At 35.1% G+C, this 27,052-nt stretch overlaps 3 protein-coding genes and 1 non-coding gene across 6 annotated transcripts; 2 read left to right on the forward strand and 2 right to left on the reverse strand.

Moving 5' to 3' along the window:
- The first annotated feature begins 2,008 nt into the window (after window positions 1-2,008).
- On the forward strand, window positions 2,009-8,672 carry LOC123907143 (callose synthase 11). 2 transcript variants are annotated; one of them, XM_045957260.1, is made up of 5 exons: window positions 2,009-4,048; window positions 4,145-7,515; window positions 7,796-7,878; window positions 7,978-8,145; window positions 8,363-8,672. In XM_045957260.1, exons 1-2 carry the CDS (start codon window positions 2,172-2,174, stop codon window positions 7,500-7,502), a joined length of 5,235 nt encoding a protein of 1,744 aa, XP_045813216.1. In that variant the 5' UTR covers window positions 2,009-2,171; the 3' UTR covers window positions 7,503-7,515; window positions 7,796-7,878; window positions 7,978-8,145; window positions 8,363-8,672. The 2 variants fall into 2 exon arrangements, with proteins under 2 accessions (XP_045813216.1, XP_045813215.1); XM_045957259.1 differs by having other exon boundaries at window positions 2,009-7,515.
- Window positions 5,140-5,222, forward strand: LOC123912033. Its single transcript, XR_006810890.1, has one exon. It is a non-coding gene; the product is annotated as a small nucleolar RNA J33 (small nucleolar RNA).
- Window positions 8,673-9,212: 540 nt separating the features above from the next.
- Window positions 9,213-12,712, reverse strand: LOC123908263. Its single transcript, XM_045958846.1, has one exon. The coding sequence runs from the start codon at window positions 12,507-12,509 to the stop codon at window positions 9,744-9,746; it is 2,766 nt and encodes a 921-aa protein (XP_045814802.1). The 5' UTR covers window positions 12,510-12,712; the 3' UTR covers window positions 9,213-9,743.
- A 1,741-nt stretch (window positions 12,713-14,453) lies between these two features.
- Window positions 14,454-20,855, reverse strand: LOC123908015 (probable ubiquitin-conjugating enzyme E2 24). 2 transcript variants are annotated; one of them, XM_045958516.1, is made up of 9 exons: window positions 20,271-20,855; window positions 18,603-19,439; window positions 16,750-18,237; window positions 16,515-16,652; window positions 15,957-16,391; window positions 15,804-15,867; window positions 15,453-15,592; window positions 15,034-15,345; window positions 14,454-14,916 (listed from the first exon to the last, which is right to left on the reverse strand). In XM_045958516.1, the coding sequence occupies exons 3-9, from the start codon at window positions 18,208-18,210 to the stop codon at window positions 14,683-14,685; spliced, it is 2,784 nt and encodes a 927-aa protein (XP_045814472.1). In that variant the 5' UTR covers window positions 18,211-18,237; window positions 18,603-19,439; window positions 20,271-20,855; the 3' UTR covers window positions 14,454-14,682. The 2 variants fall into 2 exon arrangements, with proteins under 2 accessions (XP_045814472.1, XP_045814470.1); XM_045958514.1 differs by having other exon boundaries at window positions 16,750-19,439; window positions 20,271-20,749.
- Window positions 20,856-27,052: the final 6,197 nt, after the last annotated feature.

A 27,052-nucleotide genomic window follows, 5' to 3' on the forward strand; every position in this document is an offset into this window, starting at 1 on the left:
TTAATACAAGAGTAAACCGTCAAATACTTCTGAAATTTTAAAATTTATTAAATACTCCTGAAATTTGGAAATTGGCAAATACCCCTCTGAAATTTTAAAAAGTCAATTAAATTGTCTCCTGACACTGCCAGTCTTGATTGACTTTTAGAAAATTCTCATGTCGGGAGGCAATTTGACCTTTAGAGTGGTGGTTCATAGTAACAAAAGTACTACAAAACAGTTACGTTCTGACATTCAAGTTGGTATGTGATTAAGGTGAGATGAAAGACGAAAAAAATGAATCATACCTTTGCGCGAAAGCCTCCACGCTTATATAAAAGGAACAATTGTAGCCATCAAGCCTCCACGCTTATATAAGAGGAACAATTGTAATCGTCAACTTGATACTCGACGTGGAGTGTGGAGAGTTGTTGGGATCAATCTAGCAGTCTACATGAACCGTGAGGAACGTATTTCGACGTACTGCATAAGTGACATGTGTACCACACCATTGATGCAGTGTGGATATAGACTAAAAATATCAAACCCATTTTTTAGGAAAATGTTAACATGTGCACCAAAGGCACATGTTAAGGAAGTAAAAGTAGAAATAATATATTGAAATTTGTGCATTTAATTTCTTAAACATTAAATTAGTTTTCTAACATTAAATGCAAATTTATATATTTAAAACCTTAACATATGTCTTTGATGTACATGCTAACCTGACCCAATATTTTAAGTGAAAATTTTACCTGAAATCAAATTATTAATCTCTATAATTGTGCGCGATGACATTAATAAGTTCACAACAAAAATAGAATAAAACTAAAACCAACACGACGTCGTTTGGTAGAATCAAACCGTTGCATTGATTACAAGAAGATTTTTAATTAATGGTGTTATTGGTGGGTCCCGCCACTAGGAGCGTGTCTCTCAACCCACCTAACAGCGCGTGGTGTTGAAACTGAACATTGAAATAAAAGTTTCAGTTCTTTTTTCGTGTACTTTTCTACTTCTTCAAACTTCACTCTATTATTCTATTTTCTTCCGCCATAGCTAACAGTGAGAAGAAACTAAGTCTATGTTTGGTTACGCGTTTCCACTCCTCAAACTCACGTTTTGACCGCTAAACGTGATTCTTGTCTTTTGCCAACATGTTTGGTTTTGTCTTCAACAATTGATTCTAACTTCTAAACGCGAGTCTACCAGAAGCCAGGAATCCTAGCTTTCACGGTGACTCAAAATCAATTCTTGATTTGTTGTTGGGTTACAGAGTCATAATTTTTATTATTCCATCACTACCCTTAACCACTATCATCAGTTACTCAACACATATTCACAACAACACAAATCCTGATGATGTTACCTTTCCTCTCTGAAATTCACAGCAACACATATTCATCTCCCAAATATAGAAACGGTGATGATGGTCCTATTAAAAGCGAGCAAAGACGAGCACAAATCCTGGATCTTGAAATTAGAGAATTGTGAAAGTGAAAATGGTGACTTATTGAGAAATATCATTCATTGATTTGGAAGAGAGATTGAGGGTTTGTATTGAAGGAAAAAGGAGGTGAGAAATGAATATGTTGAAAGCGTATTGAGAGATGAGGGAAGAAGATAATGGAAATGGTAAAGGGAAGGTACTAGAGAAATGGAGATAGTTGGAGTATTTTTTGTTGACAAATTTTTTAAATTGATTTTAATTAATTAGATAAACTCAAAGCGGTTGTCACATTTAATCAAATTAAACATTATATAATTTCGCTTATAAAAAAAAAATTATATAATTTCACTTGGTCTTCATATTTATCTTGATATTGTATATTATACCCTTTTGGTAATTTTCACATCTAAAAGCAATTTTAATTTCAAATTACCAAACAACATTAAAAGTTGAGAATCACTTTTGAATAATATATCCAAACATAAATCAATTCTAACCAACTCACTTTTAACTAAAATCAATTCTGTTAAACTCAATTCTACCAAACTCAATTTTAGCCAACACTAAACCAAACACACCCTAAAACAAAAAACCGAAACACAACAACAACGAGAAACTGAAGAGAAAATGAAAAATCAAAACTAACTCACGAAACAACAAAATGCATTCAATTTCATAAACCGTTTATTTTTAGTAACAAACTCTCAACTTCTCACTTTCTGTTAAACGGTTACTAATCACCATGCATCTCAGACAGCGTCCGACCACCGCGCGTGGCGCCGCCGTGAACCAACCACGTCCACCACCGCTAAACTCCGTCTTCAACATTATACCAGTTCACGACCTCCTCACAGACCATCCTTCTCTCCGGTATCCCGAAGTACGCGCCGCCGCCGCCGCACTTCGCACCGTCGGAGACTTACCGAAGCACCGATTCATGGCGTGGCAACCGGATATGGACCTTCTCGACTGGCTCCGGTTACTGTTCGGTTTTCAAAACGACAACGCAAGGAATCAGAGAGAGCATTTGGTTCTTCACCTTGCAAACGCTCAGATGCGCCTTGAACCTCCTCCGGCTATCGTCGACGCGCTTGACGCCGGAGTTTTGCATCGGTTCCGGAAAAAGCTTCTTCATAATTACACTGCATGGTGTTCTTATCTAGGTTTGAAATCCAGTGTGGTCTTCTCACGCCGCCGCAGTGACCCGTCGGATCTTCGCCGTGAGTTGCTTTACGTTTCGCTTTATCTTCTAATTTGGGGTGAAGCTGGTAACCTTCGTTTTGTTCCTGAATGTCTTTGTTATGTTTATCATTTCATGGCCAAGGAGCTTAATTTGGTTCTTGATGAGTCTATAGACCCTAATACTGGTAGTCCTTTTTTGCCAACAGTTTCTGGTGATTATGGTTTTTTGAAATCTGTTGTTATGCCGATTTATAATACTATTAAGGTTGAAGTTGATAGTAGTAGAAATGGAAAAGCACCACATTCTGCTTGGAGGAATTATGATGATATTAATGAGTATTTTTGGAGTAGGAGGTGTTTGAAGAAACTAAGATGGCCTTTGAATTTTGAGTCTAGTTTTTTTGGGACTACGCCGAAGGATAAGCGTGTAGGGAAAACTGGGTATGTTGAACAGAGGTCATTTTGGAATATCTATAAGAGTTTTGATAGGCTTTGGGTTATGCTGATTTTGTTCATGCAGGGTGCTATTATTGTTGCTTGGGAGGGTACTCAGTATCCATGGCAAGCATTGGAGAGAAAGGATGTTCTAGTCAAATTGTTGACTTTGTTTATCACTTGGGGTGGTTTAAGGATACTTCAATCTGTGCTTGATGCCGGAACTCAATATAGTTTGGTTACTAAAGAGACTGCTTGGCGTGGAGTAAGGATGGTGCTCAAGACTATGGTTGCTATAACATGGACTGTTTTGTTTGGGGTCTTTTATGGATTAATTTGGCTTGAGAAGGGTTCTCGTCGGAATTGGTCTGATGCGGCAAATCAGAGGATTATTACATTTCTTAAGATTGTTTTCTGCTTTCTTATACCAGAAATGTTGTCTTGTGTGTTATTTGTGCTGCCGTGTGTGCAGAACTTCATTGAGGAATCGGACTGGAGTATAGTATACTTGTTGACATGGTGGTTTCATACCCGGATTTTTGTGGGTCGGGGTGTGAGACAAGGGCTTCTAGATAATATGAAGTATACTATTTTCTGGATAGGAGTATTAGCTTCAAAATTTTCATTCAGTTATTTTCTTCAGTTCAAACCTCTAATTGCCCCCACAAAGGCTTTATTGAAACTTAAGGGTGTTAACTATAGATGGCATGAGTTTTTCAATAACACCAACAGAGTGGCAGTTGTTTTGCTATGGTTACCTGTTGTGTTGATATACTTCATGGATTTGCAAATATGGTATTCGATTTTCTCTTCCTTTATTGGTGCGACGATTGGTCTGTTCTCGCATTTGGGTGAAATTCGGAATATCTCACAACTCAGGCTCCGATTCCAGTTCTTTGCCAGTGCAATGCAGTTCAATCTCATGCCAGAGGAGAAGTTGCTAAGCCAGCAAGCTACGATGCTGAAGAAGGTTCGTGATGCCATCCGTCGGTTGAAATTACGGTACGGACTTGGTCAACCCTTCACAAAAATTGAATCAAGCCAAGTGGACGCTACCAGGTTTGCCTTAATATGGAATGAGATTATCATTAATTTCAGGGATGAAGATATAATCAGTGATCGAGAACTAGAGCTCCTGGAACTGCCGCAAAATTGCTGGAACATTAGGGTAATTCGATGGCCGTGTTTCCTTCTCTGCAACGAGCTACTACGTGCTCTTAGTCAGGCAAAAGAGCTGGAAAATGAGTCTGACACGTCACTTTGGTTGAAGATGTGCAAGAATGAGTATCGCCGGTGTGCTGTCATTGAGGCTTATGATAGCATCAAGTACTTATTTCATAAGATTCTTAAAGTTGATAAGGTCGAGTCCTCCATTGTGACTAATATATTCAGGGACATAGACTCCTACATTCAAGCGGGGAAGTTAACAGAAGCGTACAAGATGTCTCTGCTACCAGAGCTACATGTTAAGGTGACTGAACTTGTTAAACTTTCGATACAGCCAAAAAAAGATTTGAATAAGGCTGTAAATTTGTTGCAAGCCTTGTATGAGTTGTGTGTTCGAAGATTTCCAAGGGTTAAGAGGTCCGCCACCCAGCTGGTTGAGGAAGGTCTGGCGCTGGAAGGTCCAACAACTGAAGGGGGACTGCTCTTTGAGAATGCTATTGAGTTTCCTGATGCCGGAGATGAAGTCTTCACTAGGCAGCTCAGAAGGTTGTCTACAATTCTTACTTCAAGAGACTCTATGCATAATGTTCCATTGAATCTTGAGGCTCGACGGCGGATTGCTTTCTTTAGCAATTCTTTGTTTATGAACATGCCCCGTGCTCCCTATGTTGAAAAAATGATGGCTTTCAGTGTTTTGACCCCGTATTATGATGAGGAAGTTTTGTATAGCAAAGAATCTCTTCGAAAGGAGAATGAGGATGGCATTACTACTCTGTTTTATTTGCAGAGGATTTATGAAGATGAATGGAATAACTTTATGGAAAGGATGCATAGAGAGGGCTTGAAAGATGAGGATGATATCTGGACAACAAAATCATTGGACCTCCGCCTTTGGGTGTCTTATAGAGGTCAAACATTGTCCCGCACAGTCAGGGGGATGATGTATTACTATAGCGCCCTTAAGATGCTCTCCTTTCTTGATTCAGCATCTGAGATGGACGTAAGACAGGGATCCGAGCATATTATTTCATCATATGGTTCAACTAATGAAAACAACAATTTGAATACTCTACGCTCAGACGGGCATCCATCTTTACGGAGATTGAGAAGGGCAGATAGCAGTGTGTCATTGTTATTCAAGGGACATGAATATGGTAGTGCGATGATGAAGTTCTCGTATGTAGTGGCATGCCAGATGTATGGACGTCACAAGGCAGAGAAGAATCCCCGAGCTGATGATGTACTGTATTTGATGAAAAATAATGAGGCCCTTCGAGTGGCTTATGTTGATGAGGTTTCTTTGGGGAGGGAAGAGACTGAATACTACTCTGTTCTTGTGAAGTTTGATCAGCAACTGCAGAGCGAGGTTGAGATTTATCGCGTCAGGTTGCCCGGTCCTTTAAAACTTGGGGAAGGGAAACCAGAAAACCAAAATCATGCAATGATCTTTACGCGGGGTGATGCAGTTCAGACAATAGATATGAATCAAGACAATTATTTTGAGGAAGCTCTCAAAATGCGAAATCTGTTGGAGGAGTTCAATGTGTACCATGGTATCAAGAAGCCAACCATTTTGGGTGTTCGAGAGAATATCTTCACAGGATCTGTTTCTTCGCTTGCTTGGTTCATGTCATCACAAGAGACAAGTTTTGTGACACTGGGCCAGCGAGTTCTCGCAAACCCTTTGAAAGTACGGATGCACTATGGTCATCCGGATGTGTTTGACAGATTCTGGTTCTTGTGTCGGGGTGGAGTAAGCAAGGCATCCAGAGTGATCAATATCAGTGAAGATATTTTTGCTGGTTTCAATTGTACATTGCGAGGCGGCAATGTGACACATCATGAATATATACAGGTAGGTAAAGGAAGAGATGTTGGCTTGAATCAGATATCCATGTTTGAGGCCAAGGTCGCAAGTGGCAATGGCGAGCAGGTCTTGAGCAGAGACGTCTACCGGCTAGGTCATAGATTAGACTTCTTTCGCATGCTTTCAGTGTTCTACTCAACTATAGGATTTTACTTTAACTCCATGGTAGTTGTACTGACAGTCTATGCCTATCTTTGGGGCCGCCTTTATATGGCCCTCAGTGGCATTGAAAAGGAAGCCCAGAGAAGTGTTAGCAACAATAAAGCCCTCGGTGCAATCATAGATCAACAGTTTATAATCCAGCTTGGTATTTTCACTGCACTCCCAATGGTTGTTGAAAATACACTTGAGCACGGCTTCCTTCCTGCAGTCTGGGACTTCTTGACAATGCAGTTGGAGCTCGGATCACTATTCTTTACATTCTCTTTGGGCACTCGTACCCATTTCTTTGGCCGGACTATACTTCATGGGGGTGCGAAGTACCGAGCCACAGGTCGCGGTTTTGTGGTGGAGCACAAGAGTTTTGCTGAGAATTATCGGCTATATGCTAGAAGCCACTTTGTTAAGGCTATTGAACTTGGAATTATTTTAATTGTGTATGCTTCTCATAGTCCCTTGCCTAAGGGTACTTTTGTGTACATAGCTATGACAATCTCAAACTGGTTTCTTGTAGTTTCATGGATTATGTCTCCTTTTGTCTTCAATCCCTCTGGGTTTGATTGGTTGAAGACTGTATATGACTTTGAAGACTTTGTGAATTGGATTTGGTATCCGGGCGGGCCATTCAGAAAGGCAGAATACAGCTGGGAAACATGGTGGTATGAGGAGCAAGATCATCTAAAAACAACTGGTATATGGGGAAAGCTGTTGGAAATCATTTTAGACCTTCGGTTTTTCTTTTTTCAGTATGGTATTGTTTATCAGCTGGGTATTGCAAATAAGAATACTAGTATAGCTGTTTACTTGCTGTCTTGGATATTCATGGTTGCTGTTGTTGCGATTTATATCAGCATAGCATATGCTCGGGATAAATATGCTACAAATGAGCACGTATATTATCGACTAGTGCAGCTTCTTGTGACTATGGTCACAGTTCTAGTAATTGTGCTCTTACTGGAGTTCACCCGCTTCAGTTTTGTTGATCTTCTAACAAGCTCGCTTGCATTCGTTCCCACAGGATGGGGAATGATTTTAATAGCCCAGGTGCTTAGGCCTTTTCTGCAATCAACTATAGTGTGGGAAACTGTGGTTTCCTTGGCACGACTCTATGATTTACTGTTTGGGATTATTGTTATGGCCCCCATGGCAGTTTTCTCATGGTTACCTGGATTCCAATCCATGCAAACTAGGCTTCTCTTTAATGAAGCTTTCAGCAGGGGTCTCCAGATATCTCGAATAGTTAGTGGCAAGAAATCTGCTTAAGATGTTATTGGAGGTAATTTATGCTTCATGTTCTTAGCAATATTATATAGTTATTCGTTAATTGAATATGAAAACATCAAGATATCTCTCCTTGCTATGCAATTAATTTGAAGCTGAATTTTACCTAGTAAACTGCAATGAACCATGGTGTATATAGCTAACGGATTTGCTTCTAGAAGCATTTTCCTATCGAGTCAGCTTGGACCGTGCGATTCTGGAATCTTTGTCCAATTTAAATTGTAAATGTGTACTGTGCTTATTTACAATAACATTCTATAATAATTTATGTGCAGGTCTCAAAACAAAAGGTGTTATCATCGAGACATGTTTTTGTATCTTCCCATGTAGGAGTATCAACTTAGTGTACCAGTCCAAGGTACTAATTTTATGCATAACCTTGGTTCAATTTAAATTGTAAATGTGTGCTGTGCTTATTTGCAGTGACATTCTCTAATAATTTGCATTGCATGTGCAGGTCATACCTAAAACAAAGCGCATGTTCATTGACCCGGAGAGAGATATGCGTTTCTGTATTTTCCCATGTAGGAGTATATCAACTTGTTAGTACCACTTGAGGCAAGATCACTTGTGGCAAGTCCTGCCTCGATGTTTTGCCATGGTTAATGGATGCCTACAGATTAATGTATGCACTAATCAGAGCCAAAACATTGTTTTGTTAACTTCATTTCCAAACAATTCTTTTTTTAGCCACAATCTCAAGTATAATGAATCTGTGTACCTCAGTAACCATAAAGATTAATGATATTTTGTAACAACTCACATGCATGTCCTGTTTATATCATATATATGTTTTTATCAGATTTTTTCAATTCTAATTCATACTTGGTACTGATTTTCAGGCTATGACAGTTATGGCTTATGTACTTACATGACAATAAGGGAGGAGGAGGGTGATTGTCATTGTCTCTCATAACAGTAAATTACCATGCTTCCCATTGACGATCTTGTTGTATGTATATATTGTTCATATCTAGTACAATCTTAGATATTAGCTGATAAAGATGAACTCGAGGCAGCTATGCTTTCTAGATAGTTTTCAGTTAGATGGTGTATATCTACATGTTAGTTGTGCACTAGTTATTTGATCACGCTCTCTAAACACATTGTGTATTGTTCCTTAGATGTTAAGAAGGTTCATTCTGCAATTTACTTATTTTTACTTAGATGTTAAGAAGGTTCAGTCTGCAATTTTTTTATTTGATCACGCTCTTCTTATTAGTCTATTTTCACATGATTCCATTGAAAAAGTACTCGGAATGAGCGGTTTGCTACAATTATTTTCATTAAAAAAAATACTTTTTAAAAAAATAGTCACTTTTAAAAGTTTTAATTACTGAGATTAATCACGGTTTGCTACAAATGAGATGTTATTTATATTAGTTTCTAAAAAAAAAAGTTGATTTTTTTAATTACTGATTTTTTTGTTATAAAAGAAAGAAGTAATTTTCATATTGGTAAATAAACACAAAAAAATTTCTATTTTTTTAATTTTATTTTTAGAAAATTCTAAAAATTAATCTCTAAATTATTTAACATCCGTACATGGTGAGTAAAATTGATCCCAACTAAAATTGAAAGTAAAGTGGTTTATTTTATGGTGAAAATAAAGTGGTTTACGTTTGAATATATATATTCATTTAAAAGTGAATTGAACAATAAATATTTAAGTATAAAAATCAATTCTAAAATAAAAAATTGCAATTTCTATTCAAGTAGAATAAATTATGGAGGCAAAAGTAATTTTACTCTAAAAAATTAAACTAGTCAAAATCAATTCAACACCTCTAGAAATAATTTTCTCCACTCTAAAAGTGGAACCAAACATACACAGTTGATTTTATTTTTTCGAAAAAAGCTATATGTGATTGATTTATAACTTGACAAAATTCTTATAAATACAAATACAATGATACTTTGTTAAATGCACCTCAAGTTTTAACTTGCATCAAGTTTTTTAACTTGCCAACTGCTCAAATGAACAGCGTTTTGTCTCATAGCAGGAAACTTTGAGCAAAACTTATATGACCGAAGCAGAAATAACAAGTCCTCATCAACATGTTAGCTTTCTCTTTAAAAATAAAATCAGCAGGAAAAAAAAAAAGATTAAACAAAATCGTGTAAACTCTGTTAGAGTGAACTGTATATCTGTCATTGCAAGAAGTGTCTTCCAATGCTAAAAATAATATCATTTTACAAAATGTAATCAATATTAGGCTATCATCACAAATCATCATTACCAATAACAGGTACTTTCTCATAAGAAGAAGTTTCTCTGAACCTCTTTGGAAGAAAGCAGCGGCTTCCGAATCTTTGCTGAAAGTATACGAGGAAAGCGAACAAAAGAGCAGCAATTGGAATTATGATGTCCCAAACTGTTGAATAAAAATCCTTTCCATGGTCTGCATATATGTATGACATATCAAGGTACCATGAAGAACTGTGAGTTCTATAAAGATCATATGCATGGGGAAGTATACGAACAATGGTTGTTCCAAAATAAAATGAAGATGCTAGAGACTTTTCTCCCGAGTTAGACAATAAGTTGAACAGAATTTGTGGAAGCAGAAAGCCATCCAGGAGTAAACCAGCATAAGATTTGAAGTCTGCCCATAGTGAAGGACCTTGATAAGAATGTTGTCCAACAAGAGGAAACTTGGACCTATGGCGTGAAAGATGGAGCGGTCGAGAACTTTTCTGGCTAGAATTCTTCCATACGTGCCCCAACCAAGCAATCAAGCCACCTCCAATATACAATGGTAGAGTCATATAAAGAACCCTTTTTTCGGAAGCCCACAAGCTTATCTGGCTTTCCTCACCTTGTCTTGAAGACCAGGTCAACTGTACAAGACGCAACTCTAGAAGAAAAGCTACCATTGTCACCATCCTCACAATGACTTCATTCACTTCAAGCCACCCTCCACTCCCAAGAAAAGCATCCGGCACACTATTATGATTCACCTTGAATAAGGCTTCAAAGTTCAGCATCAGGGGAATCATGTGACCTAGAGTAATAACAAGAAGCATCACAATGGAAATGTGAGGAAGTACTTCTGAGTGCTTTTTCACATGGAAGAGTTGCAATCCTACAAACACACAAGAAAGTGTGTTTGATATCAATACCATAATTATCTCAAAGTCCATTCTCCAAATGGATGCATCTACTTGGCTTCGGTAAATAGAATATGAAGACAACTGAAGGGGCTCAAAATAATAGGGGTCTACCTTTTGTCGTGTGCTTTCTATAGTCCCTTTAACAGATTCACCTCCTTTTGAATTCATTGGAGGAAACTGGACATTAACCATGATTTCACAGTCCAGAGAATCGTTCTTTATCAGTATTTTGTCATTTGTTCTCAAATGCCGACATCCTACTAGACACATAACTCCAGTTTTCCTATTGTACAATCCTTCAGCATTAATTTTAATTTTTGTTTCAGAGTCTTGACTACCAAGCTTAAAATGGTTCAAGGTTATTGCATAACTGACATTCAATGAACTGCTGAACTGAAAACTGTGTGCTTTCAAGTTCCCATTTGTCGGCATAAATGGAACCCCATAAGTCTGCCTGTCATATATTTGATCACCAACAAACAGTGGCGACGAGTAACCTTGAGTTACTTGCCCTTTAGTGTTTGTCACAGACAAGCTGAATGCCATATCAGAAGTTAATCCATCTGGATACTTCTTTTCTTTTCCTCTAGCAGTCACCTTTTCTCCACAAGACTTTCTCACTCTGTCAATTTCAGTATACTTGTATTGTAAACCAGGTACAACTCTTGATGCCTTCCAGTTACCCTCAAATCCAATGCTACCAAAGTAGCCTGATTCACCAACAAGTTTATCACTCCATATCCGGCCAAAAACAGTACTCCTGTTTCTCAAAGACAACACAGCAGGAAACCTTAACGTGAGCTTAATCGAGCAATCTCCAACATAAGGAGATCCCGTGAAGTTCAAAATCCGACACACAACTGCACAAAGCTGATTCTCCTTCTCATCCCATACCCCCTCAGATATCAACGTTGTATTTGGATAAAACGGAAACACATATTCATTGTAATCCATGTTAGGAAAACCCAACATCATATGAATCTTCCGCTTCTCCACACACCGAGTAGGATAGAAATGCATGAAACCAGGCAAGTTCTCAAAATCACCACCACCACCAAGTGGACTGCAACTAGCATTATGGCAGTTACTCCCATATTCAAGCCGAAACCTATTCCTATGTCCAGAAAACACACTGCAAGCACCTTGATTCAGATTACTAAGATTCAAACTCTCCCCGGCCGCTCCAGGTACACAACCACTATCATTTTTGTTCTCAATCATTTTAAAGCTATAATTTGGACTCTGAGATAAAGCCAATATTGAAATGGGTTCAATCTTCATATCATCAAAGGTTTCTAGAGTTCCGGTAATCAAACTACTCGAAAGCGAAACATCATTCGGATAACTAAGCTTAAGAACAACATTAACATTATGCCTATTGAACCTACCATAATTTCCAGTTCCAAACATACAAAGCTTACCAGAAGATTGTGACCAAAAACCATTGAGATGAACATTCATCCCCAAAACCCGCCAATGCGAAACCCTACGTCCCGGATAAACCATCGCCAACGACCTGTGACGAGTGCGGTCTACAACTTCTCGATGCCGGAGAACTAGTTGCGCCTGCAATTTGTGAACTCCGTCGGTGGAAGTTTTCCGGACGAAGTTCACGTGAAAGAAGACATGCTTTGCGAGGCTTTCGGCAGTTGATCGGTTGAAAATTGGATCGCCGCCGGAGAAGTAACCGGACTGAAATCGGAGAAATTCGGCCAGACGGGGGGAGGTTTCGGCATTGAACGGAGCTGTTGGTGCAGGGACGACGGTGTTGCAGAGACGATCGTAGGTTGTTTTGAAATATGAATCGGAAGGGTTTGAAGCTACGAAGGAGAAGAAGAAGAAGAAAAGAGTGATAGCAGAATAAGAAAGTTCCATTTTTTTTTTTGGTGAAAGTGTGTGTGTGTGTGTGTGTGTTGTTACATTTGGATTGTGAATTTGAATTTCTAGGGTTTTAGAAATTGGGAATTGAATAGAGTTGAGAAATGGAAGCGTGTGATTGAGGAAGAAGCATTGGAGTGTGAGCCAGCCTGTATTGCAGAAAACCAGTGTTTGTGTTCTTCAGTGGTCACGGGTATGTTTGGTTCGGGGTTTTTGGAGGGGAGGGGAGGGGAAGTGAGGGAATATTTTAAATGTTTTGTGTTTGGTTCAAATTTTATGAGGGGAGAGGAGGGGAGGGGAGGTGAGCAAAATCCCTCCAATGACCAATTTTTACTTCCCCCCAAATTGGGGGGATTTGGAGGGGAGGGGAGGTGAGGAGAGATGAATTATTATAATTTTAATTACATTGACATAATTATCCTCATATTTATTTGAAAATACCAAAACTTTCATTTTAAAATTTATATTAAATCATACTAAGTTATTTGTTTGTTGCCATTTTTTTTACGTTGCTAACATCCTGTGTTTATTTTTTACCTGTACTATTTTTTTTTTTTGTTTTAATATACTTTTTTTACAAGATACTTGTTTTTATTTTTTACCTATCCTACAACATTTTTGGATGAATACTTTTTTTTTTATATATAATAAAATGAACACTTTTTAATTCATTGCACTGTACATATATATATATATATATAAACTATCAACAAGTTTTTTTAGGAAAATTAACTATCAATAAATTGTTTTATACATATTTTCATATTCTACACATTATATTTTAGAAGTGCTCTAATATTTTTGAACATAAAAAATTTTGTTAGAATGTTGCATTTGATTATTTCTGGAGTTTTCGGTTATTGAATTTTCATATTTAATTGTTTATGTAGTGAATACTGAATAATTTTAAAATGTTGAGATTTTGTAAAGATGACAAGGATAAAAAAGTAAATTAATTTTAGAATCCCTCCCCTCCCCTTGTGAACCAAACACATATTTAGTAAAAATTTGTCACCTCCCCTCCCCTCCCCTCCCCCTCTTTTGAACCAAACATAAATATTATCCTCCCCTCCCCTCACTTCCCCTCCCCTCCATTAAAATTCCTCCCCTTCCCTCCCCTCCCCTCCTTCTATTTCGAACCAAACAGACCCACTGGAATTAAGAACTATGCAGAGAATCTTTTTGATCATGACAAGATTTTTTAGTTTTTTTTTCTTCTTCCTTTCACCGCAAATTTAATCTGGTTTTAGGGTAGTTGTTCGGGCATTAAGTGATTCCAGTTCTCTCCGATCGTGATTGTAGGGATCGAACCGTGGTCCTCCCTATCAAGTTCAACCTCAATCACCACTAAACCAACAAACGATTCGTTGATTTTTTGGTTTTTTAATTTCTACTATAATATTTCCTCAAATCCTTTTTATAAGAACACTGATTTTTTTAGGTTAATTGAATAACTACTTTATTTAATCTATAATATAGAAAATATAAAATGTTAATCGTTTCTTATAAGAATATATTACTATTATAAATCAAGGATTAATTTTGGGAGAGCTCAAGCTATTTACCAGTATGGCCAAGGATTCAATGACTAATCACTTATTGAGATTTGAGATTCACTAAAAGGATTGAATTGTCCTTCAACCAATAATAATATTTGATTAGTTGTAATATTTGAACATTAAAATATAATCTGTGTATACGATATAAATAAAATTATTGTGGCAAACTTAAGTAAAAGTTAAAATGTTATTGAACAATGTATTATTACACACATGTTATATCAGTGTAATTTGATGTCATCGGTGTAATATTAAACAAACTGTAATTTCAATCTTGGTCATTGTTGAAGTAGTATTTATTCAGAAATGAAGTATTTGTTGCAACTTAGGAAAAATCAAACAAATCAGTATAAACAAAGCATTCTGTAAAGACAATATAAAATTGTTCACAGAATAAACTGTTTTTATTCTCATCAAATATTTTCACATATGCAAGCCATATGATACATACAAATACAACAAGGTTTTTTATTTTTATTTTTTAGTACAACTTCATTCTTCAAGCATAACTTGATATATTATTATACAGATACATGAAAACAAATTAATATTACACATAATGTTCACACCAGAAACCTTGATGGTTAAGTTAACTCAACTTCGTCGAGCTTTTACTTTTGCGTGTCAACAAACTGAGAGCAATCAATACCCTTTTCAGAAAATGCTTTTACAAGCTTAGGGAAGAGTTTAGCAAGCATAAGTTTAAATCCTGTAGAAGTTCCTTTCTGGTTTTCATGCTCAGTTTTTTCGCCTCCAATAGGACCTCCTTCAAGACATGCCTCACAAGCCATAAGTATATGTTTGGAGCGTTGTCGAAAGTGTTCTTCCACCAATGCCTCGAAATGCTGCAATCGAAATCAGTTTAGTTACAATTCCGTTCAAACTTGTTTCGTATGAAGATTAAGAGAATCATTAAATATCCTCAATGACAGTAAATATAAAAATTTATTTGACTATTTTACCTCCGGAGGATTTCTTAATAGATACAGCATGGATTTGTAGGTGAGAAGGAAAGCATTCTCATTGTAGCTAACTGAGTTTTTCTCTCCTTCGGCTCTGCCAATTTGTTGGTCGTATCCAGCCTCGTTGAAATAAGGCTTCTCATTAAGGACAAGAGCTTGTAAAGAGAGAAGGACTTGAAGAACTGTCGAAGCTCCAGGGTTCCACACTTCAGTCGCGGTACCACTCCATGTGTTTAGGAGACTCAAACACACTTTCCCTGACTCGTATAAATTAGGATTTAATTGTAGCCCGCCAGAAATGTAGTGCACCATCTGCAAGGAGTTTCAAAGGTCACAATGATAGGATGAGAGATCGTTGAAGTACCAAAATATAATTCACAAAGCACACAAATAAAAATAAATTTCATTTGAAAGCTTACAGGTGGTTCATTGGGATACTCGGGAGGGAAACATATATCGAAGAAAAACAAGCCATCCTGATAAGGTGTCCCTGACGCACCAACAATGGCTGCTCGCATGAGATCCATTCTTTCTTCGAAAACACGGACATAAATGGTTTCTGTTTAGGCATATAAAGATTTCATGTCATTTTTAAAGAAACTGTGATGGATATTAACAGCATACAGTACTCCGAGAGATTTCCCTTTCTGGTAAGTAAATCAACTCAGACATATTTATTTACTCCTTCAATATGCTACTTATTTTCAGGTTATTTGCACACTACTTTAACATAAACTTATGGATATATAAATCAAACAGGAAGTATGTACCGGGAAGATTTTTCTCTAGGATGCTCCATTCTTGTTGTACCTTTTTCGACCAACCTTTCTTAACCTACAAAGGAGCAACGGAGAGGAAAAAAATCAGCCGAAATGATTTCAATGTAATTATGTGTCAGTTAAGAGATGTGTCAATTCTGTAACCTGAGATAATGGCAGCCCTTTTCCCTCGTTAAAAAAGTGGTGGTCTGAGCAATTATCAATTACATCAAACTGCTTCAACTGATCTGAACCGTTACTGTCTGAAGAAACCGGAACATCACTCCCCTCATGAATCCTAATGACTTCATCGTATGGAGTTGAGTCTTCAGTAGACTGCAACCTGCTCACAGGATATGAATCAGTGTCATGGCCACAAGTTTCCAAATCTTTCTTGTCGAGAAAATCAGATGTATTTCCCTCTTCAAATGTAGGGACCGAGGAAACAGCTCCATAAAAGGATGTCACGCCAAGTTTTTGGAATATGCCGGCTTTAATGCTGGAGAAAAGTTCAAAGGCAGCTTGAGGAAGGGAAAATGAACTACTCTCTCTGGGATTCTTTTCACATTTATCTTTATCGACATTACAATCTGACAAGCCCTGATCATCAAAGCAAGATTAAGCTTATGATTAGATTAGACAATCCCTATGGTAATCTCAACAACTAATCTCATTGAAAAATGACATTTTTGACAAGTTTATAGGTTCTATTATTTTCCTTACCTTTACTTTCTGGTCAGAAGGTAGATTTCCATATTCAACAATCTCTTGAGCCAACTCCTCAATATTTGTTTCATAAAAAACAGGAGTTGCAGTTGAACCTTCTTGTTTGTCAAACCGGAAAATTTCATAGGGTGGAATCTGTTCATGTACACGGATAAATTTATAACGACTTCTTGACGATGAAGAGATACAAAATAACATAAAATTACAAACAAAATGAAAAGAAATGGCATACCTTGGTTGTTAAACCAGTAGCCCATTTCACCTCCACATGACCATCTTTGAAACCGGTAACATTGCCAATACAGGATAGGTGACAGTTATCTTGCGACTTATTCTGATAACCGATTTGGTCCAGGTTTTTCAGCGGAGCTTCCACATTCAAGTCACTCATTGAATTTGCATTATTTTTCTCAGCTAGGTAACCAAGCTGTTTTTGAGACGCCTTGAACACAATATCACCAAAACAACAGGAAAAATCCGGGTGCTCAATGAGTTCATAGGCACTCACAGTTTCCGTCGTTGTTTCTCCAACCAAATCACCTGGCTCAGATGCAGGAACTGTTCTCCATTGTACGTTTACCGTATGCTCTTTTGCATCAACCGATAGAACGACACCCCATTGTTTATTGCTGCTAGGCTTATCAACATCAGAATCAGAAGTACCTTTTTCCATCACAAACTGATTAGGCCAAAATTCATGAGTGTTTATGACATTGACAGGAACTAAATTCTGTGGATCTGATCCGAAAGTATGTTCACCATTTTGCCAAATAATATCAACTTTGGTCTTTATCCTCCCAATTATAAACAATTCCTCCATGCTAGAGTGAAGGTTTCTTCTCCTATATTCCCTAGCCATACTATGCTTATTACGAAGATAACTATCAGATGAATCTCGAATCATCTTTTCGACTTGTTCCTTTTGGTCTGCAACTGGGAGCATGCACCAATCACCGAGTTGCCAGTTTGCGTGTGAAAAACACGATAACATGGTCAAGTTTTTGGAATCTTGCCAACATGGAGGAGCATTTGCATTCACATTAGAACCTAAAGGAACCGACGCAAGCCAATTAACATACACCAAACCGGCTTCCACAGAACAAACAGTTCCTTCATCATGATTGTCTCTCCAATTGTCACATAGCCATCTAGCTGATTTAGAAGCGGTCGAGGACTTAATCTTCACTCTCTGCCCTGGATAGTATGGATACTGTGAATCTTCAAGAAAATTAGGAGTTTGTGGTAAAATCTTATCTTTTTCCAAGGTAGTGATTTCGTATTTAGTCCCGTCATCGAACAATACGGTTAATCTATCCACTACCCTCTGAACCTGACCAAGCCACGACCCTTTAACTACACAATCACCTTCTGAAATGGAACGAATCTTCAGAAGTTTCTTAGAGTTGACATTTTTTAATATGTTTCCTTGAACATTTTCCAAATCCACCAACACGTCAACACTGACAACCCTCCCCATCTGTCCAGATGGGTCTGACAAGGAGCAGACAACATCGCCATAAGCAAATGTCCTCTCAAACGAGAGAAAATCATCGATCCTACCGATGCTTTCCTCTAAACTCGACAATATGCTCCGAGCTTGCCCTCCATACTGAAAATCAATATCCTCTTGATCCTCACTGCTGCAGCTCTCACTGGAAGACTCCCAGTCTGAATCAGTCATGTGAGCTTCCATCACACTTGGAAAATAACTTCAATATGTCTGTCATAATGTGTTTCATAGTAACATCAATACAATAATTACAAGAAAACAACTTCAAGACACAAAAAATGGAAATAATAGTAATGTTAGTCAATGGACGACAATTATGACGAAACTGATGAATCCGAACTAATCTGCAAACGTCAATATCAAAAGAATTAAGCACAAAACCTAGTAACTAGATGTAGTTTTTTAATAAAAAATATCTGAAGGATCTATATGTATGGAAAACAAATATTTATTGATAATCTCATTTCCATACAAAAGAGATACCTTGGCAGTCAAGTGATTGGTTTGGTCAGCAAAATCGCAACATATACATAAACGAATATTAACAGTAAATAGGGATTCAAGAAGATCCTTACCTTGTTAAGCATTAAGAACCACTGACAGTCTGTATTGCAATCCACGACGAGTTGATTGATATTGACTTAAGAGGTATACAATAGAAAATGTGTTTGATTGATACTGATGCTTGTCACAGATACTAAGCCAGTTTCTGAAAAACAGAATACCTTGACTACAGAAACTAGAAATTTAAATGCCAAAGGAGATTTGCCCGACGGGGATAATTGGAGTCTATCACGACTCCGAAATGCCAAAGGAGATTTGCCCAGGTTTGACTGGAATTTCCACAGAAAGAAACTCAAGAGAGGTTTATGAAACTAGTATCAACGAGCTACAACTACCGGACGGATTTTTTTGTGATTTTTTGAAAGGAAAAGTTAAAGAAGTTGGTGGAAAATAACTAAGATAATCAAAAGATGCCAAAGGAGATTTGTCCTAGTGAAAGTGTGGAATAACTTTAGAATGGTGATACTTTCATAGACGATGACAGATACTATTTCGATATATAATTTTTACTGCTAAGAATCGAAACAAAGAAAATTAAGTAACTTTTGCCAAAGGAGATTTGCCCAACACAGATGAATCTTCAAACATAAGTAATTTCTAGGTAGTAGCTAATAAGTTTACCTCTTCCGAGATTGAAACTCGGAAGCTATAATGCCAAAGGAGATTTGCCCCACGGTGAAGCCAAACACTCTACCAGATCTATCTGGTATAAAGGGAAAGAGATTGATATCCAGAATCAACAAAGTTTTGGAGTTGAAATCAAGAATATCATCAGAAAACCAATTCAAAACACAATTGCCATTACCAAAGTCGAAAGAGCTTTTAATACCAGATCATTTCATTTGAACCTGCAACAAGAAGACTAATGAGTATTTTCTCTAATAAAAGAAAACGAAAACAACGAAATTAGAAGATAGCCATAAACTAAGCTAGCATCCAAATTTTGAAAGATGGCATACAAATTTCCAAACTCATGAAACAAGAGAACAACTTAGAACCTAGATTAAACTATTGAACTTCTTTTTATGAGCTGAAATCCTTATTTGCACATATAAGAACAAAATTTAAAGGAATCGCAATGTTTTCATTAAATTAAACTAGAAAAAACCATTTTAAAAAATTCATAACTAATCACTTTCTTAAGATTCCTATGTGTAAGTCATATGTCAAATTAGCTGCTTCTAGCACTCAACATAAAAGTCAGTTGGTACAGCAGCCACTGCACACCTTGGAAATCAAGAATCATCCACCAAACCATGGAAAAGCAGTAAATATATATAGCTGCTTCTATCACTCAAATCATCAAAGGAGAAGAATAATACTATGTAATTATCATCTACCAAACATAATTTTTTGAATATTATCATCAAATAAACCATGATTTTAACTCTTTTATTTGTAGGAAAAAATAATACTCAATATCAAACCTTCAGAATTCACATGAAAGGACTTAGAACTTAGCGTATGATTGGTATTACGTGGATATGTCAGAATCACGGTGATCCACCGTGATTTTCCAAAAGCTACGCTATGTAGCTTCTACAAAATAACAGTGGATCACCGTAATTCTGGCATAATCACCGTGACACCAAAAGATACACTTAATCATGTTCTATAAAAACAACAACAATGAATTATAAAAGAAGATGACTATGAATTTAGAGAGGAAGAGATTGTACCATTTGGACCACCAAGAAGGTTGGTCCCATAGAAGCTACAATTAGAGTTTATAAAGCCAAGCTAGGAAACCAAGAAACCCCATGATTTCAAACACCAAAAAAGGAACATAACATCACAAGATGAACTATAGTTGCTCCAAAAATTTGATCTTTTTACAGTTTGAAAAAGTGGGTTGTGATGGTAAATTGAGATAGGCTTAGTTCCATGTCAAGTTCCAGCATCATCAACACCAAGACTGAATTTTGGAACCATGTCAGAAACACTCTTTTTTCTCTCTATGTGAAATTGTTGGAGTTTAAGGCTTTGAGAATTGGGAAAGGTATGGATATAGTTGTTATAACTAACAAGAAGAATGAAAAAAGTACATAGAAAACAAAAACAGTAGTAGAATGAATGAATGAGACAGAGATACTGTTGTCTGTTGTTGTAGATGGATAAAGACAGTTAAGCTAAACGTGTTTGATTAGTATTGGAATTGAAACACAAACAAACAGATACTATATGACTCGTTTGGTTTTTTATGCTCGGAAATTTCTGTTATGTTATTTTTACCATAATTAGTCTTCAGATTTAAATAATTTCTTACCATATTAGTCTTGATAGTTAAATTTCTACAAATAACTTTAACATTACATTTACATGTATGTACCCAAAAAAAAAACAAAAACTTTAACATTACATGTTTTTCGGTAATTTAAAACATCTCTAACGAGATTATTGTAAAGAGTACGTATCTTATTTTTTTTATTTTCATTGTAAAAATTTGACGTGACAATTTGGGTTTCATACAATTTAGTGAGGGACCTTAGTTAAGTTACATTGCCGAGGAAAATATTTATTATTATTATTAGGAGAATGTTAACTTGTGCTATTAAGGGCACATGTTAAGAAGATAAATGTGAAAAAAATTTATTGAACTTGTGGTGGTGTATTCAATTATCTAAACATTAAATTCTTTGTATCGTTAAATACTATATTTCTATTTTTAGGTAGATTAACATGTGCTCTTAGGGCACAAGTTAAGATCACCCTTATTATTAATCACATCTACCAATAGGTTGGTTTGGAGGGTAAGAAATTGTTTCATACCCCTAAAAAAAGTGAGTACAACTCTTGCCACGTTGTCAATACTCTATGAGTTTTGAAGTCTGCACTGACCTTAGTTCCACGTCTATATCTCACCGTGCGTCCATGTCCACCTTACCTTCGGACCAAAATTTTTATTTATTCATCGAACTAGGGGTGTACGTGGGCCGGTTTGGGTTGGGTTTGGCCAAAACCAAAATCCGAACCACATAGGCTACTTCGGATTGAGTTCAGTAAAATAACCACTCGTTATAACATTGGGCCGGGTTGGATAAACCTACTAATTTCTGGGTTGGATTGGGTTGGATCATGGGTTACCCAAATTATTTTGCTATATTTTTAATATTAAATATCTAAATGAAAAATCATCATATTTTTTCATAAAAATAACTCACTCATTGTATTTTCCTGAAAAATAGTGTAACTTTATTTCACTATTAAAAATAGTGCAATGAATTGTCATATTTATTTATAAAAATTATTCAATCTTTTTATTTTTAAAAATAGTGTGACGAATTATCATATTTTTTTATAAAAATTATTCAATCTTTTTATTTTCTTAAAAAATAGTATAACTTATTTTAACTATAAAAATATTTAACAATCAAATGACAAAATTTTTAGTATTTTCATAAAAAATATTTCAAAAAACCATAACACTGGTGGGTCAGTGGTTTTTTGGGTTTAGTCCGGTTTTATCCGAAACCCGATTATTTTTATGGGTTTTTCACATTTGAAATCCATATTCACCCAATTGTCCGACCCAACCTAATTTTTTGGATTGAATTAGGTGAGTTTGACCGAGTTAACCGAATTTGCCCAATCTATATATACTCCTACATCGAACGAAGAACCACAAGACTAATGTATGCACCTCTAACAAATATTTAATTATACATCCTTAGGAGTTGATAGATGGACCAAACAAATACTAGTATTTAATTATACATCCTTTGATTTATAGGATACGTAGGGTTTGTCAAAAAAAAAAAAAGGATACGTCTTAGGAAAGTTTGTAGAGACAAAAGTCTTTCTACCTTTAGATTTTTCTATTAATAGATTGAAGATTAACAAGGTCTAGTACCAAATCATTTTGGTTCTATACGTATGAACCGGAGATTTGGTGAAAAGAGAACAAAAGGTATGAACTGAAATACCAAACTAAAAGATTAGAAACTTTCATTTTCAAATTGCAAATGTTGAAACAATGTTGACTAGGCCAAACAGCACTAACACATTTTCTAAATAGAAAGGTTAACTTAACATACCACTAAGTGAAAATGACCAATTCCTAACAACTTTTTCTTAATTCCTAGGACCATTTTAAGTTTTAAACATTTTGCTTTACTCTTTTTGAGTTGAGTAGTGGATATCAAATTATGTGTATGTTTGATTTCATTTTTGAAGGAATTAAAATAATTTTAGAGATGTCTCTGAAATTTATTTTAACGTGAATTTGGACTAAAATTAGTCTAGGTTTATTCATTAGTTTGCGTAATTTTATTTCCTCTCACTTTCTCTCCCTCAAACCAAACGGATGGTTAGTTTATGTGTAATTAAAATAAATTTTTGTCACCGCAAAAGCAAACACTTAACTTTTTTTTCTTTCTTTTTACTTTGTTGTGTATATACCCAAGTTTTGGTTTGAAATTCCAATGCCCCTTTGATGATTATTGGGGACAAAGTAATGGGGCATAAAGTATTCTTTTTTCAATAGACAAGCATTTAAGAAGTACCATTGGTGCCTAAAAAAAAGAAGAAGTACAATTGGTGAAAATGTTAACTTCAATTTTATTGGTTCAAAGGAAGTTCTTATTTTGATATTATCATGAGGAGGGCAAAGTTGCTACCAAATCAAACCACGGGAAGTTGCTTTCAAAAGATCTTCAAACAACAACAATGTTTATGCCATAGAGGTTCTTATTTACCCCAAGTTTCTAATTTTGTTTTGTTTCAAAATTTCTTTGATACCAAGATCTAACTGTTAATTTCATATGCTCTACAATCAATTAACTTAGGGTTATTTGGTAACAATTATATATTCTCTTAATTACAAGCTTTTCATTATTTCTTAGTCGGTTCAATTGCTAATTTTATAAAATATTTCAAATTTAATATCCGATGTTATACGATATTAGCTAACTTATATGATATATGTTACTTTTTACCAAACTTTAGTATTAGTATATCTTAATGCTTGTTTAAGTTTCAATCTCGTGGTGTCAAGTGTCGACACCTAATATGCCGACGGTCTTTTTTTCGTGGAGAGTCACGAAAATGTTGAGAGCAACTATAGACTATATTACTCAAGCATTACAACAAATCAAGATATTATATCTTCACTCAAAACATTATAATATTATGTATAAGAATCACCTCTTTTATATATATTAAGTGGCGGATTCACCGCCCAGCCAACTCAGACACTTGTCCAGACTCTGGTAAAAAATATTGGTATTTTAGGGGTTAATTTATGACAAAACTAAAAAATTTATGGGGGGTTAGTTTAGAGTAAAACTGAGTTTTTTAAAAAAAAATTGAAATTTTTCTGTAAAATTAAGATTTTATCCTGACTTTTGTTAATTTTTTAGCTCCAACACTTTATATATTCAACGTGATACTAACCATTTAAAGTGGGAGAATCACCCTTGAAATGAAGATAACTTCAAGTGAGTGATTAACCATTTAAGAATCTGCATAATTTGATGAGAATATGATGTCAATTTTCAACGAATCTGGTAGACTTTACACAAGAATTTGAGTCACATCATCAGCACTATTATTAATAGATAGATAGATTTAGGAACATTGTTTTTGAAACAAGACTCATAAAAAAGTTAAAATAATAATATTATAATAATTAAATAATTTTGAAATGGGTGAGTACGTGTCCAATATATTAACCGATGAAGGTGGAAATGAAACTATTGAGTGAATCTACCTCCAAAATATTGTAGCACTAGGTGGGGTTTCTCTTTTCACATTTATTTATTTACACTATGATAAACCACTAAAACATATTTTAATATAAAAAATACTAACTCTTGCCTTTAAAATACTAGTTAATTCAGAAAATAAATATAGTAATTTTTAAAAAAATTATAGCTAAACTCTTAAAAGTATAAAAAATGTTGTTTTCAATATAAAATGTATTACTTTTTTTTAGTTTCTTAATTAATTAGTGATTTAAGATACACTAGTTAATATGATCCTTATTAATTATATTGTTTTTTAAAATCGCAGTATTTTGGATAAACAGTATCTTAGAAATGTCTTTCAAAATCATCGGTTCACAAATTTATTCATAAAAGTGACAATACTAATATTGTCACAATTTTGTTTACAAAAATAGAAAGACATAAGCTTGCAGTAGACATTTGGAAAAATAGTGAATCCCGTTTTGATGTGAAATTAAGAAATAATATTTCAACAAAAAATGATATATTTTGCACCTATTTCGATTTATTCGGCTCTAGGATTAGAGTTCGGTCGTAAGTAAAGTCTGAACTAAAATTGTTCATACTAGGATTCGACTTCGGATTCTTTCGAACAATTTATCCTAAAAAAAAATCATTAAACACTTAAAGTCTAATGTATTGGTTTATTAAGAAGATACTATTTCTATTAATATAACCAAAAATAAATTGATCCTAATACTAAAAATTTTAAATTCCTTTAAACTTAGTTAGAAAGCCTCCTTTCAAGATCACAATAGTGATGCAAAAACGCCAAGCTTGGACGTTTATTGCCCATGATATGACTAAAAAGAAAATTGCTAATGTCGGACGTCATGATTGGGGTTCGAATCCCGGTGACTCCACTTTATGTGTGTGAATTTTCAATGACTTATCCATTTCGTTTATCAACCAAAAAAAGAAAATTGTTACTCGTATTAAGAAGATGCTTTTTATTTTTCATTTTTGTGTTAACCGTCTGGTTACTAGAGGAAGCAGTTCCGATAATTCAGAATTTGGTCGTGAGTTAAGTAAAGTCTAGACTAGAATTATTCATATTAGGATTTGAATTCGGATTCTTCCGAACAATTCGTCCTAACAAAAACTTATTAATCATTTGAGTCTAATGTATTGGTTTATTAAAAAGATGCTCTTCTTTTTTGTGTTAACCTAATAGAAGAATACTAGTAATTTAGAGTTCGATCGTAAAATAAATAAATTACAAAAAAAAATTGTTTCAACCAAAAGTTTGGTATTAAGAAGATATTTGATTAGCACTAAAAAGCTACTAGTACAATCTTATTTTATTGAGAGTATATTCTAACATTTAAAACACAAAAGTAGTAGTTATCAAGTTGTGGTGTCTAAATTTTTATAGATTAAATAGAGGGAGATACTCTTAATAAACAATTATAGCTTTATAACAAACATAAATGGTGGCATGATACTTTATCCTAGGAGGAAATTGCATGCATACTAACTTTTTAGTTTCATACCCCCCTTAAATTTCTATTATTTTGAAGGATTCCCATAATCTATTTGTTTAAGCTGGCTCATATAGCATAAAGGTTTTGAATTTCAGTTGAAGGAGCACTATTTGAAGTAAACTTTGATTTGGAGACAACACATGTTTTGTAAACTTTACATTAGACAAGGTGAAAGGACAACTGAGAAAATAGATTAACAATTAATCTCTAGTCATTAATTACTTTGTACAGCTTTTTGTGATTAGTTAGTGGTGCATCCACTCTGACTTGCAATTGAGAAAGGGAAAGATGGCAGCAGGGGAGGAATCCACGATTAATAAAATAATCATTCCATTGAATTATAGAACCACTAGTTAGATAGTGCTTTTTAGTATGAATAAAATAAGAAAAATGTGTTCACCAAAAAATAATAATTTTAAAATGTGTAAAGAGTCATTTTTCCCTTCTTTTATCTAAATAAGTGTTATTTACATAATTATTTTTATGATTTTATCGTCTGAGTGTGGTGTAGTTTGACTTTCTCGTCTCAGTACATTGTAAGTTGGTTTCCTCTCTTATTGCGGTTTTTATTCCGCTTAGATTAATAGATCGGCTCCAACTTATTACAAATTCAACTAATGATAACTTAGACATCAATATTAGAGATTTGAAAACTTACGTCATTTTATACTATTAACTTGAATATTTTGAATATTTATATATAAATTCATCATTTTCAGTCTACACTAAAATAAATTCTAATAATTTTTGTGGAATGTGATTACATTTTGAAATGAAAAAATAAATTAATTTATTCTATTTTAATTGCTCTATTTTTTATTTAATCGACAAAATTTTATTAAACAATTCTATAATAAGGAGTACAAGAAATTGCAAGGAAAACAAGAAAATAAAAACAAAAGTCCTGAGATGAGGTAGACCAACTGAGTTGAAACTCTCACCTCCCTCACTCTCAGTGGGCTGGCGGCGCGTTGACTTGTAGTAAGCAATCAATTTTAAAAACATAAACTAAAACAAATGAAGCATATATATATTACAAGTTTTTTTTTTCTGACTACACTAGTACAAATATAACATATTACACAGCATGTTTACATCTGACGAGCATATGTCAGATGTAAAAGGCTATGTGGAGTAACCTTTTCATCTGGCTTCAATATCCACAGATGTAAAAAATAAATAGACAAGACTTTTTACATCTGACTTCAATGTACCAGAAGCATAACTAAACGCGGTGGCAATCTTGTAATTATG

This window comes from Trifolium pratense, linkage group LG2 (assembly GCF_020283565.1).
Source record: "Trifolium pratense cultivar HEN17-A07 linkage group LG2, ARS_RC_1.1, whole genome shotgun sequence".
Lineage (NCBI taxonomy): Eukaryota > Viridiplantae > Streptophyta > Magnoliopsida > Fabales > Fabaceae > Trifolium > Trifolium pratense.

Bases quoted from the DNA above. Each gene is read 5' to 3' on its own strand.
- LOC123908263 (XM_045958846.1), bottom strand. From the start codon at position 12,509: ATGGAACTTTCTTATTCTGCTATCACTCTTTTCTTCTTCTTCTTCTCC.
- LOC123907143 (XM_045957259.1), top strand. From the start codon at position 2,172: ATGCATCTCAGACAGCGTCCGACCACCGCGCGTGGCGCCGCCGTGAAC.
- LOC123908015 (XM_045958516.1), bottom strand. From the start codon at position 18,210: ATGGAAGCTCACATGACTGATTCAGACTGGGAGTCTTCCAGTGAGAGC. The intron at 16,653-16,749 runs GTATGCCATTTC...GTACATGAACAG, and splicing joins CTACTGGTTTAACAACCAAG to ATTCCACCCTATGAAATTTT. The intron at 15,346-15,452 runs GTAAGCTTTCAA...AACTCCTTGCAG, and splicing joins AGTATCCCAATGAACCACCT to ATGGTGCACTACATTTCTGG.